The sequence below is a fragment of the Apus apus genome, chromosome 3, assembly GCF_020740795.1.
Source record: "Apus apus isolate bApuApu2 chromosome 3, bApuApu2.pri.cur, whole genome shotgun sequence".
NCBI classification, from domain to species: Eukaryota; Metazoa; Chordata; class Aves; order Apodiformes; family Apodidae; genus Apus; species Apus apus.
Window position 1 is genome coordinate 32,099,786 of NC_067284.1, and position 16,210 is coordinate 32,115,995.

Sequence of the window (16,210 nt, forward strand, 5' to 3'; positions counted from 1 at the left end):
CACATTTATTGTGGGGTAAGAGGCAGGATATGGGTCACTAGCAATATGTAGCTAAGATACATTTCCAGCTTATCATCTCACCCCAATGTTTTCCCATGTTCTCAGGTTTTGCACAAATACTCTACTTTTGACAAAAATGTTCAGCAGACACAAAAAGCCATAATCTCTAGTTTTATTTCCCAACATTACCAGCTTCCCAAGAAGTACAAAAGCTTCACAAATTGACTTACACAAGTTAAAAATAAAAGTTTTCTTCCCTGAAATTGTTTATAGAGTTGCTAAAACTAAGGCATCCGTATTCTAACCTGAACTAGTATCAATCAGTGTTGGTTGGAGGGATTTGAAATATCCACAGGGGCACTTTTGAGATATGTCATTAATGCACATTAACTATACTGTAAGCATTTAAAATTACCTGGGAAGTATTTTAGAAACATACTTATCAGCCTACATTACAAAGTTAACAAAAAAAGATAAAAATACTCCTCTGTCATCTTCTGATTAGCTTTTCCTCCAATCTTTTTTCTCCCCCTACTATCTTTCCATCTGAACTTCCTTCTTACTTGTCACATCCTCTGGTACACTATTTACTTCTGGTTTATGCCTAGCCTCATGTCTATTTAGTGGACAGTTTCAGCAAAAACCACCCACTGCTCAACTGGTACGTTGCCTTTTAGCATTGAGAACACACTCCTACCAAAAAAAGAAACTTTATGTGCTCTGAGTTTTAAGTAAGAGGCAATAAAAGGAAACTGAAAAACAAAAAGCAGGCTAAATATTTATAAATAATGCCTCACTGTGAGGTCTCCAAGAATATTTAATTGTCTGCTTAAAAACAAGTGATTTATTTAAACCTGGCCTGGGCAAAAGATGATTGCAGAGAACATAATAACCAGAATGATGAATGTGGCACCTTCCATAGCTTTTTCATTTTTAATTTCTATAATCACTAAAAAGCTACACTTCTCAAATTAATACATCAATAGATTTTATACAACTCACAAATCCCTCAAAAGTTAATCTCACCCTTTTTATTAAAAGGTATTTAAACAGTGTCAAAACTGGAATTAGCATAATGACCTTCCAGAAAAGTTACATTTCAAATGATCTTGCTCAATTTTAACATTGCTAGTGATTTGCTGAAAACATGTAACATACTTTTTAAAAATAATTTAATAGATACTTGTGTAAAGCACTGTAATGAAAAAGTAGTCAGATAATGCTTATCTTCAGTTTTTATTTTACTTTTTTCTTCTTACTTATGTATATTAACAAAACCCCCTCAAATGATTTAGACAAAAGCTTTTAGCTCAACACATAATTGCAACAAAATTACAATAATTGTACCAATTAAAATAATCCTGAATGAACAGTTTGTCATCTTAATGTTGCAGTGGTTTATAGAAGGATCTACTTAATTAGCTGAAATTGCTTTCCAATGTTAGTATCAAATGTCATTTGTTAAAAGTTGAACGATTTCGAAAATAATTTAACAAAGCAATTTTACAAAACACCAAGAACCAACATTTTCTTTTCAGCTGAATAAAGCAAGCAGATGTGTCATCAAATTGCTATAAAAATAAATGAGCCTTTATATGTGGAAAAATAAATTTTACTACTGGTGCAATAGAATACTATTTTCTAATTTTTTTATTAAATCAATTTCTTTAACAAAATAATTTTGTATCATTTATATCTTGGTGGTACTTTTATTATGATGTAAATACTCTTTCTTAAATTGAAGTAGTAAACAATGAAGTAGAAATACTCCACTGTATGCATAACAAAAATGTTTTAAGCTGCCTAAGCAGTTTCCTAATTTGACTCACATGGGTGTAGCACACAAAAGATCTGAATTTACCAGTAAAACATAGCACCAATAAAGCCACACTATAGAACTCCAAACCTACAGTAACCAACTGCCATTCCAGTTATAACTAAATTAGTTTTTACCAGTTTAGACTGAAAGAGAAACATAGGATATGTTGTCTAGTAACGTGGAATTAAGTATTTTTCTGGTTACCATTACTAGACATAACTGTTTTCATGGCTGCTTCCAAAAAGTGGTAACTTCATTAAAAGACTGGAAAAAAACCAAGCAAAATCATATACCAGTGCTAGAACTAGAAAGACAACATCTAGAACTGAAGAAGTCAAGAAACACCAACATTTCCCATTATTGATATATCAGATAGCATTCTTCCACTAATAATTCCTTAGAATGGTATACGACATGCAAAAGCATTAAAAAAAAAAAGTAGTAAATGAGCATGGCCAGATTAGATCCTTTAGTGTCTTTGTCCCCATCCCTTTTCCCCCCAGCAGAAAAGAATCCAATATAAAAGAAACCTACTATGTTATTTTTCTAAATTTCATGTGTTCTGCTTTGGCACATGTTTTTGCCATCCAATTTGTCATTCACCATACGTAGGCATGCATATATGCAGGCACAAATACTTCATTGAAGTTGTTAAATTTAGCCCAAAGGATAGATGAGTTGTATGTTACTAAGTTTTAAATAATGGTTACTTAAAACACAGAGGAAAGCACAACCATTTTCTCATCCTGTAAGATGTATCTCTTTTCCCAAAAGCAGAGATTCTTCATTTCCAGACTTTCCTTCAGCTTCCCAAAAAAACAGGTTTTCAAGGAGATTAAGGGTAGAGATCCCCATCTGGACAGATAGCTCATGAGAGTTTCTTCTATCCTGATCTAAGCTCTCATGTTCTAATATTTTGTATGAATATATAAAAACAGTTATGTCACAGAAATTCAGAGACCAGCAACTCTTTACTGATATCCTTACAAAGAACTGATAAGCTCTGTCTTAATACCCCAGTATGAGCAAAGCCCGCACAAAGAACAAGGAGGACTGTCCCTGATGATATCAAAAACAGCAAGCAGAGTAACATCAACATCAGACAGCAGGATGTGCTCAGATAGAAAGTTGTGTCAGTACCCAAGTTCTGTATCATTACGCAAAATGTAAATTCAGTTCTAGGGACATGCACTCATGCACTCTCCACTCCCCAGTGAGCATTTTAAAGCACTGCGTCACTGAGTCATGGTCTCTCTTAAGACCTAGATAGACCAGCCTTGCATTTGTTACAGTTTCACCAAGTAATCGCTAGAATTATATTCAGAAAGCTACAGAATCTAGATCCTAAGCCCATGAGAGAGAGGACAAAGGTACCATGGATCTACCAAATTCTTGGGGAAATGTTCTACTCCAGTGTTATCCAGACACGGCCATGAAGAAATTCTCAGAGATTGTTATCAACTTAATACTGCCTTTTTCTTCCAAAGGGCCCTACATAATAGGTAAGTCATTAAATTTTTCTGGTAGTCTGCAGTGTGTTTCCTATCATTTTCTCTTCAAAGGCTATCTGTAACTTCACTCACTACTTCCAAAACTCTCTGTGAAACAGCTGTTCTGCTTCTATCCCCACACTGCATCTTCACTCTCTGACAGATCATTTAAAGGTATGTCAAGTAGCACAAATATTATCTTTGGAAACTACCTGCAAACTTCTCACAAGACTCTTATTTCCTACCTTTTACTTCCTTCTTTTGTTTTCTTGAAGCAATCTTGTCTGTTATTTCCTTAAATTCTAATACATTCAGATGTTCTTATATTATGATCTTGCTTAAAATTTCTTAAATTTTGAAATATTATCTTGCCTTCCTCACATGTTCATTGACTGTTGAGAATTCAGTTTATTGAAATACATCTCTCAAAAGCCACAGAGACTTTTCCTCGCGTATCATTTATTTAGATCTCACACTGATATTCATTCTAGCATCATGGATGTTTCATTTAGTCTTCACAAAAGAGCACATACCCATAGCTGGCTAATTTACAAGTCTAAGAACTAACAGTTGCAAACATTCAACAAAACCTTGCTTTAATCTGACAACTTAATTCTCTTACAACTTCATTTACAGAAAACCCACATATTTTATTCCACTTCAGGGCTTTAAAAATTTGCTTTTTGCAACTTCTGCAAACCATTTTGGCATTATACAAAACTGACATTAGAAGAATTCTTTACAGCAACACAGAAGATAACACAGCACAACATTAACAAAGAGAAATGTTAACTGTACATCACAATTATAAACAAAATTGTAAAAATAATTAAAATAGATCAGGATGGAGAGATACATAATGAAAATAGTGGGCTTGACTATAGAACAACCTAATCACAAGAGAAGAAAGAAAACACAAGAGACAAGAAATTTGAATTAGGAGCTTAACCTGGCAAGGAGAGAGAATACATTAAAATAATCCCGATGATGAGAGATGAGTTGAAAAGGCAACACATAAACACAAAGGAGTAAATACTGGAACTGATAAGTAGAAAGCTAAACCAAGCAAAAAGGAGGCTGGAAGCAAGAGAACAGAAGTTGAATGATATAGCAAGTTATTTTAAAGAAGTAAAAAGAGTAAAGACATTTTTCTTCAGAATTTGGAAATGCAACTCAACATTTCTTCATTTTCAAAATTACAAAGCATGGGCTAGTTCCCCTCTAAGAAAGAATTACAACATAGCACTTCTACCTGTCACTAAGAAGTCTAAGTGACTCAAATCTATAAAGGTTGTTCACAGAAGTGTGCCTAAGTCACAAACTAAAGCCGAACTTTGAGTTTGTTTGTTGGTGCTTAAGACTCTGGGAACATGTTGGCAATGTAACATTCCATAGGTTTTCCCATCTTTGCATAGCATGATACAGTAAAGGCACACTACTCCTGACAAAACGAGATTCAAACTCATCAATACAGTTTTCCATATTAATCACAGTATCTATAGAAAAGCAGTCACAAATTTACTTTCCCTAACAATCCTTCAGAGTAAGAATATCACAGAATCATAGAATGGTTTGTGTTGGAAGGACCTTAAAGATGATCTGACTCTAACCCCCCTGCATGGGCAGGGACTCCTCCCACTAGACTAGGTTGCTCAGAGCCCCATCCAACTCGGCCTAGAACATTTCCAAGGATGAGGCATCCACAACCTTCCTGGGCAACCTGTTCCAGTGTGTCATCACTGGTATATTTATTTTAGTAACCAAAGTGTAAGTATATTAGTTTATTAACGAAACTGAGATACCAATTTTTTTCTGAGCACTCCAGCAACTGAAAGCAGAACTCCCACTAGCATCAGATATAGCTCTGAACACAAAGCACTTTAGTACCAATGTCAGCCTACAGAACAATAAGCTGCACCACCTCCTGACAGAGGCACAAATACTGCTGAAGTGATGGTGTGATAGAGGTGAATAGTCCAGCATCACACAAATTCTAACCAATAGTTCTAGAATAGCTTTCAATTGTCTGAGTTTAGTTTTCCTATTGCATTCTTTTCAAGTACAACAGATAGCACTGAGAGGTGACAGAAAACAGCTCTTCCCTAATACTACATGGCCTGTCTAAACCATTTGCCAAATTAAACTCCAGACATTACAAGACAAGAACCTTATGGGGCCAAAACAGCATACACACATATCAATCACGTAGCACAGGGCACACATCGAGGGGAACACACTGCTGGTTGGTTGTATTTCGGGTTTTTACTGCTCGAGTGCTTGGCTGTTTCCATTGTGCAGTACGTTCGGCATGACGTGAAGGCACCGCCCCCCGCACCGCCCGGGAGCCCCGCCGCGCCGCGCCGCGCGCTGCCAGCGCCACCTGCCGGCAAAGCCCCGCCAGGCGGGCCCGGGCGCCCGTCCCCGCCGACACGGAAGGCGACAACGTCGGGTTCACCACCCCTTGTCACACCCGCAGCGCACACACTGTAACAGATACAATCCCTGGCGTTAACCCTCGGCCCCGCACGGCCAGCCCCGCAAAGAGGAAGGCAAGGGGGAGCTCGCACTGCCAGGGAATCCTGGTCATTCAGAAGCTTTTTAACACATGGTATTTTGGCAAGTAGCTATAATATCAAAGCATTCTCCTTATATGCAGAAGGTGATCAAGCGTGGCACTCCTACACTTAGCACAGAACCTGCAAGATTCCTTTCACCCAAGGGAGCTGTCCAAGCAGATCCCTCTCCGCACACACTTAACAAGAGTTCAGAAATGGCAGCAAAACCAAAGACAGAAACTACTCAGTAGTAGGAAAATTATTTTCTCGTCCCTGTTATAAAAGCACAAAAATATAACTTAAAAAATAAATCTTTGCAGAATAAACTGCACAACACAAACTCAGCGCAGGAACATAAGAAGTAAAAAAATCTGGTATCTATTCATAGGACTCCAAATGGAAAAGCTGCTTTATAACCCAGAAAACCTCATAAAACAGAAACTGAAGGTTTAAAAGAGGAACTGAAGTAAATACTCTACTTTGAACTTACACAGAAACAGATACTCAAGTCAAGTGACTTCAAACAGTTGTAGACAAAAAGAATAATGATTATATAGATACGATTATTTTGGATAAAACAGAATCCTAAGTGCATTAGATAATCCCAGAGAAGACTTCATAGACCTTTTCATCTTCAGCATATGGTATAGATCATCACTCAAATCACCAGACAGATGAGATCTCAGTTTATCAGTAGTTATGTATTTAGTTCCTTACACAGGTTCAACAGAAACAGCCATGAGACATGAACTGTCTTCCTGGGCACGTGACAATGTTAGTATTAGAAATGGGTTTTTTAAGTAGTCAAAGAAACACAAGTCTTGTAGCTTTATCATTTTCATATAAAAAAATCCTGTTGGTATTTTTTGCTAAAGAGAGAATCCTGAATGTTTGCCCTCTTTTCCTTTTCCTTGTTTTCCTGGTATTGCAAGTGGAATACAAATAGCTTTAGTTAAAATAAGATCGTTACTTTCCCTTTCCGATATAAGGTACAGGGTTCTTCACTGCTTCTTTTCATCACAGACCCTATTTTTATACACTATAAATTTATTGATACATTTATAACTGCCAATTGTGAACTGGCACTCTACTCAAGTGGCTGCATGACCTCCAAACACAAGCCTGCACAGCAAGAGGCAGACAGCATAGCAGGAGTTGTGAATGTCCTCCACACCTAAACTAATAAACCCTTACACACTCCAGTTGGCACCAAGTATCAACAGCTCAGGCGTCTGTACTGACATCAGACAATCCAGAACCCAAATAAGCCATTCACATTCAATCGTGGCTGTCCTTTCCTTCTCCTCACATTAGTTTACTATAGGTTTAATGTTAGTTTATACTGGAGTTACTACCAGTAGTTAGTAACTAGTACTCATAAATGAGAACAACCAGGTCCCTAATACCTCCTTTAGCTAATCTGAAAACATAAACATTGATATGTCTTGAAGTGACTTATTACTGTCGATTTCATCCGATCTCAGTTACTTCTTACACAAGTAAAACTCTTCTTTCTCCTCTTGCTGACTCGGATTCTCAGATCCTGCTTTTTTCCTATTGGCCCAGCTCCCAGTCACATTCTTTCTCTTCCATTTCTCCCACTGTCATCAGGTCACTTGTCACAATCCACATGTCCTTTCTTACAAGTAGCCAGATTCTGGAGAGGCATGTCCACTGGCAACACAGGGACCATTTGCTCTCAGTTGCAATATCCAAACAGCTCTGTTGGACAGCAACTTGTTACAGCAATGGGGAAAGTTGATCTTAACTGCAGCACAAGGCACTGCAATAGCCTCAAGCACACTTGCCAAGCACCAAACCTTCAGAGATCTTTACCAGTAAAGGCAGTTCTTGCAGAGCTTAGTTGAGAGTTCTAACAAGGCTAAAAAACAACCAACTTTTAACTTGGTCAAGGTAAAGATGAAAACTACCAAGACACAGAAGCACAGCTAGCTATTTGTGAAGGAATTTCAGTATAATTATCTTTGTTTTTAATACAAAGCACATATTCATATGTGGTGTATTAAACAGACAAAGTCATTTAAAAGTTTCCAAATGTTAACAGAAGAGTGTAAGATTGTGGCAATTTTAGATTACAACTTGTTTGAAAGATATGTTATTCTAATAATCATTAATAATGGTCTCTATTTTAATCATTGGAAGTGCATACCATTACCAGAATAGCACTTACCTCTCATAGATGGTTTTTAAAGTCAGCTGATCTGGAACACCTTCAGTCTCTTCAAGATGCAATATAAGCCACGATGTTCTATACGGCCACTGCTCTGTGAGATTGATCCAGCTAGCCAGTCTATCCCAATTGAATGTGATCTGATTAGCTCTCAATAAACGACCTAATATAACAGGGAAGAAGGTTAGAAACACGGGGGATTTTTTTCCCTTTTGAAAGATAACTATTTTTTCTCAAAGTAACAGCAGTTTAAATCCTTTAACCTGATTTTTTAACTTTCTGATACTATATTTTTAGCTCAGTAAGTTCAAAATCATCAAGCTGCATCTAAAAGTATTATTAGACAACCTAAAAAAAATTATTGCAAAGACTGTTCAGAACATGAGACTCTCTGGTCAACTTCCGTTCAGGTTAAACTCAGAGAATTTCACACAGCTTTAATTTTTCAATCTAAACACAAAAATCACACTAATACTGTTAAAGATCTTCTGTGCATTAGCATATGAAGTATGGTCAAAACAAGTTAGGCATAAAATGCCATATGCAATGGCTAGAATTCAAAGCTACAAACAAAAGACTCCTGTATGTGAAGGGGGCCTACAGGAAAGCTGGAGAGGGACTTTTTACAAGAGCATATAGCAGTAAGATGAGGGATAATAGTTTCAAACTGAAAGACGGTAGATTTAGACTAGATTTTAGGAATAAGTTCTTTCCTGTGAGCATCGTGAGACACTGGAACAGGTTGTCCACAGAAGCTGTGCATGTTCCATTCCTGGAGGTGTTCAAGGCCAGCTTGGATGGGGCCCTAAGCAATGTGGTCTACTGGGAGATGACCCTGCCCATGCAGGAAGTTTGGAACTAGATCATCTTTAAGGTCCCTTCCAACCAAACCATTCTATAATTCATTTTATGATTCTACATTAGTAAGGCAAGGTATGAATTACAAATAAAGTTAATTTTTAAAAAAAGCTAGTTTATGCATTTCAAATTTTAGCAAGTTTTCTAGAACTGCATTATCAATATTGGTGATGACTAACAATTTACAGCCTGAAGACTCTGCTCACAAAGCTGTTAATTAAATCATCATACATAACTACAAACTACAGTACACTGAAAGTGTTCTTGCAGTTGTGTTTGTTTTTACAACTAACAGTTTGTGATTTATTTTTTATACTTTCACATCTGCACTAAAATTTGCCAAAACCTGGCATTTCATGCTACATGTTGTAACAAACACATGAAGAGACTGCACATTTATTTAAAAGATTAGCTCAGAATTTTAGGACTGTTTTCACATATGAATGATCACTTAAAACAGGAAAAAACAGGGGGAAATGGCATATTAACTCTTGTATTAATTACACTAGCAGTAAGTTTATGAAACAGAAAATATGCCATGGCTCCTTTTACTTAATTTATAGCAGCATTTACATTTAATTCTTCATAATTTAAGGTAAATGAGGACAATCCAAACTATGTAAGCACTGGAGATGGAACTGCAGAAACAGCCAACCCCTCTGTACTCTCCAGGTTGATTTGACAGTGCTGAACCCCAGCACAGAGACAGACAGCTGTGTTCTTGTATCATACCTCCTACTGAGATGATCACCTCAACACTCTACCGGACCAGAACCAGTTCTACCTATTTGTAACTTGCTGGAAGCAACTTCTCCCAAATGCATTTAAGTAGGGCAGTGGATGCAGCATTGCTACTGCTGTAGCAGGCTTCTGCAACCACAGAGATCACCAGGAATCAATTCATTTTGGGCCTGTATTACCTACCCTGTGCATCTGTCGGTAAAGCAAGCACCCTAAGGGAGACCTGAGATGGCTGCAGCAGGTGACTTAGCTCTAGCTACGTGCTGTGCGGTGGAGACAAGGCTGACTTCTGAATTGCAGTCAGTATAGGCAATATGGGTAAAATCACGCAATGCAGAAGTTCATGCCAAATCTGTTGAATCTATCCTTGATATACCTTCATATACTAAATATGTATGCTAAATAGTACCATAATATTTTTAGTTATTAAAGACAATACATTTGACATTATCTGTGAATCCCTTACATTTTTCACTTAGTCCTAGAAAGAGTTAATATTCTTTGTTTCACAGAATCATGGACTGGTCGAGGTTGGAAAGGACCTCTTGGAGGTCATCTGGACAAACCCTTCCTGCTCAAGCAGGGCCACATAGAACCAGTTGCCCAGGACTGTGTCCAGATGGCTTCTGAGTATCTCCAAGGATGGAGACTCAGTAACCTCCTTGGGCAACCTGTGCCACTGCTTAGTCACCCTCATGGCTTGAAAACTGTTTTACTTGCACCAGGTGAACAATGGTGAATAATGGTAGTTTTCTACAAGGCTCCACATCCTAATCACAAAAATTAGGAATACAAAGCCTGGAACAGAGAAAACATTAGATTTTAAAAAGATGGTCTTGGCTTTCACATCAACGCAAAAAATGAGTTAAGGATACTGAAAGTAAGCTCAAGCTTCTGCCAGGCTATTTTTTTCTGGTTAAAGATCAAGCCAATTCTGAGTAAAGGCCAAAGTCACGAAGAAGCCTCAAACTGTACAACAGCAAATGCTTATGTAAAAGGTTCAGAACCTGGGGAAAAATAATATTCTCTTATTATTCCAGCCCGTGGTGACTTGTGGCTCATTCCTTCCTTCTTATTAGAACTCTGAATTCTACTTTTCAGGTATTTAGTTGTTTCTGAATCCATGTAGGCTTCCTGCATCCATATGATACTGATGCAGAGTTATGGACTTAATTACATGCAGTGTGAAAAGTAACTCTGTTCGGAACCAGTTAGCTGTAAGGCTATTCAGTGTCTTTTAGGGTCTATAACAGAAAAGACAGTAAATAACCATTCCCCATTCACTTACTACATGAAACATGGTTTTATTAGACTTCTGTAAGTCCCTTTCTAGTTGTTTCCAGTTTTTAAACCAAATGTTTAAACCAAGATACCAATGCTTTGTGTTTTGTTGAAGGAAAACTGGTCATAAAATGCTTTAATGGGCCCCACACAACCATTCAGAGAAAAAATAAAAGACTCCAAATACCCACGGCAAAAACGTAAAGGATACATACCTGGTTTTGCCTCACAGTTTACCTTTAAAGATACCAGCACTGTGAGCTTTGTTCACATTACAGTATTACAAAAGTTAAAAAAAAAAAAAAAAAATCCACTTCAAAATTGAGAAGTATAAAACTTCCTAAAAATTTAGGCTAGAATTGTTTGTCTCCCAACTGAAGTCAATGAAGCAACAAATATTTATTTATTTTTAATTCTACATAAAATAATGTATAATATTTGCTTGCACTCTAGAAGATGTTGCTTCAGAAGGTTTTTCAAAATCAACACATGGACTGACACACTAAAAAGTCTGAGTGTAACTACAAGCAACCAAAACACAATACTATTTACTGTACACAAATATGTCACACTTACCTGTCACTGAAACAATATTTAGCAATCTTCTCATTGTTTGAGGACTGATATCACTGAACCAATCCTCTGTAACCAACAGCTTGGTCAAATCAAAAGACATTTGGCGGGTAATGGTACGTTGCATCTGGCGTCTTCGGTAAGTATCCTGATAATGATACAAAAAAGGAAAAAATACCCATTAGTATATGAAACATTTATGTGTTTGAAATACTTCCGTTTTACTTGATTGTAACTTAGAAACTTTGTGAATATGTGTATGTGAGGTTGACATCGAACACCATAAAATATGAAAAATAGTTGTCTAACAGTAGAACTTCATGTCCATGTAAGCAAAGAGCTAGTAAGAGTTACACATTTTACCTCCATGCCAATTCTCTAAGTGCAAAATAGAATGGCACAAAGAGGTATTTTTAAAAAGGTTACAGATTTCAGCATTGCCATCATCGTTTCCTACAAAAAGCTAATGGTATCCACTTACTAATTAAATTTTAAAATTAACATGAATTATCATGTTCCTGTGGTACAAAACTCCCCAAGTGTCTACCTATGGCAGCTCAAAAACCTCAGAATCTTCAGACTCGGCATCACTTTTCACTAATTCCTAGATACCTTTTATTCAACCACTTCCTGATTTTACGTAAAGATGGGAAAACAGAACAGAAAGGGTGACGGACATGTGGCAGTAGAAGTCTAGTATTATCATATTCTAAATTCCTTGACTTGATCAAATGCTGCCCAGGGAGGTGGTTGAGTCACCATCCTTGAAAGTATTACAGAAACACGTAAATGTGGCACTTCAGGGCACGCTCTAGTGGCCAAGGTTGTGGGGGGGGGGTTGGGTTTTAATTTGTTTTGATGGTTGGACTCTATGATCTCGGAGGTCCTTTCCAACAATGACGATTCTGTGATCCTGTGAACAAGTGATAGCAGGCATATCCACAAAACTCCAAAATACACACACATAGATCACAGCTACTACCAGTACAATGTATCATCTCAGCATTCAGAGAGAGCTAAATTTAAGTATTTGTAAAAAAGGATACTCTGGTGAGCAAGCAAACTTTTCCTCTTTGATAGAGCATCAGTCTTCTGATTTAAGAATGTACTTTTTCTACCTGGATCATTACCATTGATTTTCACAAAAATGGTTTGATAAATTTTCCAAGTTGACATCATAAAAAATGTGAAAGAAAAAATTATAGAAGAGAAAAAAAGGTATTACCAGTAACTCTATTCAGTGTAAAAATCTTTCTCACCCGCCTATTGAGAGCAGTTTTGCTACCAAGCTTGGTCATGTCTCCAAGACTGTTCTGAGAAACTCTCCTGTCAACCTCTTCATGCAATCCTATGGAAAGAATACAAAAGGCAGGCATTTCATCCATTCATATACATTTAACTGATCTATAAAATAACACTAATGATTTGACAATTATTTAAATAGCTTGTTCCAAAAAAACCCAGATTTCTGGAGTATTGGTTTTGTAACTTTCATAACCTCCACCTGCACAACCTTACCTGCACCATCTGTATAAGGAATATCCCCATTGGTTGTTGAAGCCACCATCAGTTTTTTTGCATTACTAAGCCCTCGGCTGTTCAGAAAAACGGGCAAATGGACAATGTTTCGCATGTAATCGTGTCCATTGATGTTTGAATCGCGTAGAACACTGTTGAGATTCTGGTTAATTGCCTTTATAATAATGTGTGGGTCACTTGCAAAAATAGCAATAAATGGGCCCTTTGAAAACAAGACTCGCACCTGTAAAAAAGCAAACAGTACACCTTGTTAATAATAATCAACAATTAACAGTAAATACAGATCATTCGAATGTCTGACTGAACATTTTTAATGTATTCTGTCTTAGTTATAAACTTGAGAGGACAAGAGATGTATAGAAATGTCAGTTTCTTCAATATAAGATATCTAATGCTAGGAATTTACTCACAATTAGAAATAAGCATACTTGACAACTCAGCAGCAGTAGTTACAGTAGAAGTCACTACCAAGAAGGTATAAAGCAGTAATGTCCTAGCCCCCACAAATATTTAGCATTCATGTATTTTTCATTTTAATTACTTCAAAAGTAAATATGAAAACTGCTCCAAACATCACAAGTTTGTTTCAACAGGATATTGATTTTAAATAATTTACATCTGATTATTTAAAAACTTCTCACAAGTATTAACATGTACAGTCTTACTGGGATTTAATTTTCAACCTTTAAAACCCATCACTCTTAGTATTACAGCTACACCAATGTACACAAATACTACAGACTATACATACAGACTGTTTGTCTTCTCTCAGTGATGACCAGTGATAGGGCAAGGAGTAATGGATACAAATTGGAGCATAGGAGGTTTAAGGTGAATATCAGAAAAATTTTTTTTACTGTGAAAGTGACAGAGCACTGGAACAGGCTGCCCGGAGAGGTTGTGGAGTCTCCTTCGCTGGAGACATTCAAAACCCGCCTGGATGCGTTCCTGTGTGATGTACTCTAGGTGACCCTGCTCTGGCAGGGGGGTTGGACTAGATGATCTTTCGAGGTCCCTTCCAGCCCCTATGATTCTATGATTCTATGATTCTCTAAAGAAAATAAGTAACAGTATGTATCTGAGCTCATCTATGGAAGAGATAATCCAGATGATCCAGAGCTCATCTTTATCAAATGATCCAACTCACAGTATCAAGCATCTGTAAAACTTTGTCCTGCTCACAAGCATCCAATCCATCAATAATTACAACAAGCCTTGTCTGGTTCTGAGTGAAGCTGTCAATGGTTTTTGCCATTTTGGCCATCAATTCCACTTCACATTTCAAAACCTGTAAGAATTAAAAGCCAAGAAGGAAAAGACATCTCTTTGATACTTAAAACTCACAAGAATGCGTAAAATGCCTTTTTCAAATTGCTAGTTGTCCCAAAAATACTTAAATAAGGCTAAAAAATAAACACTTATAAATACCCAAAGTGAAAGTCTTAAAATGTCACTTTCAACATTTTAATTTGTACAAAAATGTACAGCAGAACTGCATATTCCACTTTAATGTAACTATCCTTATTTAAATTCCATTACAGTGTTACTTAAAAAGAAAGTAATGTTTATGAACTCTAAATCAGTATTTCAAGAGTAAACAAATTAGTATTTGTAGTTTCAGCTAATCCTCAAGAATAGCTTTGCATAAAATGTACACGAAAATCTTCTGTCTGCCTTCCAGCCAAGCAAATTATGCTATTACTCCAATGATCAGGCATTCCTATTCAGGAGATGCAATCTAAAGATTTTTTTAGGTTCTTCAGCATTAAGCTACATATTTAGCAACTACCATTAATATAGAAACAAAGGTGGAATTTCCCTGCCCTAATTCCAGCAACTAACAGGCAGACATTAAAATCTGACCTATTAACCACCAGATTAATCTTAGATGTGCGCGTTAAGATGACATAAATCATACGAATAACTCTCTAGAAATACCCATTTCTCTTCCTTGATTGCAAGGGTGAATCTATCTCCTAAATGGCTGAAGTTATGCCAGATAACACTCAAAAAAACAACCGTCAAGAAACACGGTAATAAGACACAGATAAGGTCCTCTGCTACAAAAATACTGGCACAACATACTGTTACACAATGTATTAGCTGTAATCTATGGCAGTAAACATCATGATGCTGAAGTTGCTTTTAAAATAGAAGCATATAGGATATTTGATGACAGTCTGATGGGTACATTTTTTATAACACAAATGTATGTTTTATCATATGCCCTAGGGTGGTTTTTTTGGGTTTTGTTTACTTTTTTTTTTTTTTGGTCCTGCTCTGGCAGGGTGTTGCACTCAATCTTAGGAGGTGCCTTCCAACCCCTAGTATTTTGTGATTCTGTTATCATTTTTCATTGCATATGTCAACTTTTTTGGAATGCTCTTTCAGTGCTATCATTCCCTTCTCAGTAAAGAGGTCTTGCAGACAGCCCAAGTCAGATATGGTTTTTCACCTTCAAACATCTAAGAAGTTATTCTTTCTAATCCTGTGATCTCAATATTGATCATTTAGAACAACCGTTTTCCTAGTACCTTCCTCCCAGCAAAAACAGAATTAGAAACTTAAAAAATAATCCAAATGTAACATTCCTGGTTGAGTAGACAGATCTCATACACTAAGAATAACTACCAGCAGAACAGAAGTGCTCCCCTCAGTAAAAACTCACCAAGAATCATTCTAACATTGCAGACTTGGGCTGATTAAATAAATGGTGTCCCATCTTAAGAAGCCTACAGGTTTGGGGTTTTGTTTCAATTCTTTTAATGGCCAACTCATAATAAATGCTTACCTTCATGAATCCCTCGCTTTTCAGCTTGTGAAGCTTAGAGGCAGCACTGTGAAGACGTTTTCTTTGAGAATTTAAAACTGAATCCATCACTTGCCACCACGTGCGACAATTCAAGACAAAGGCCAAACCAACAACACAGGTAACGGTTATAAGAATAACATTCACTGTCACGTTGGCTGATTCTACATTAAAAATCGCCAGCAGGGTAATCGCAGAAACAATGCAAGACAGTATGAACAGGAAAATCACAAAGGATGGGAGACAGCAAGTTTTCTTCCATTTCTTTTTACCTAGGAAAACAGTATTTGCTGTTAAAATTAATGTCAAATGTAATTATAGGTGTGTGCAAAAATCTATTAACTCGCATACTTC

The 16,210-nt window shown here is 36.8% G+C and overlaps 1 protein-coding gene across 6 annotated transcripts in view; it reads right to left on the reverse strand.

The window, feature by feature from the left end:
- Nucleotides 1-16,210, reverse strand: part of KIDINS220 (kinase D interacting substrate 220) — a 76,400-nt gene that overhangs the window by 29,193 nt on the left and 30,997 nt on the right. For all 6 annotated transcript variants that reach the window (XM_051613392.1, XM_051613391.1, XM_051613390.1 and 3 more), the window contains exons 17-22: nt 15,839-16,128; nt 14,195-14,335; nt 13,027-13,270; nt 12,768-12,856; nt 11,512-11,656; nt 8,056-8,218 (exon numbers count right to left, since the gene is read on the reverse strand). In XM_051613392.1, the coding sequence (XP_051469352.1) occupies nt 8,056-8,218; nt 11,512-11,656; nt 12,768-12,856; nt 13,027-13,270; nt 14,195-14,335; nt 15,839-16,128 (1,072 nt within the window). The remainder of the gene's footprint in view (nt 1-8,055; nt 8,219-11,511; nt 11,657-12,767; nt 12,857-13,026; nt 13,271-14,194; nt 14,336-15,838; nt 16,129-16,210) is intronic.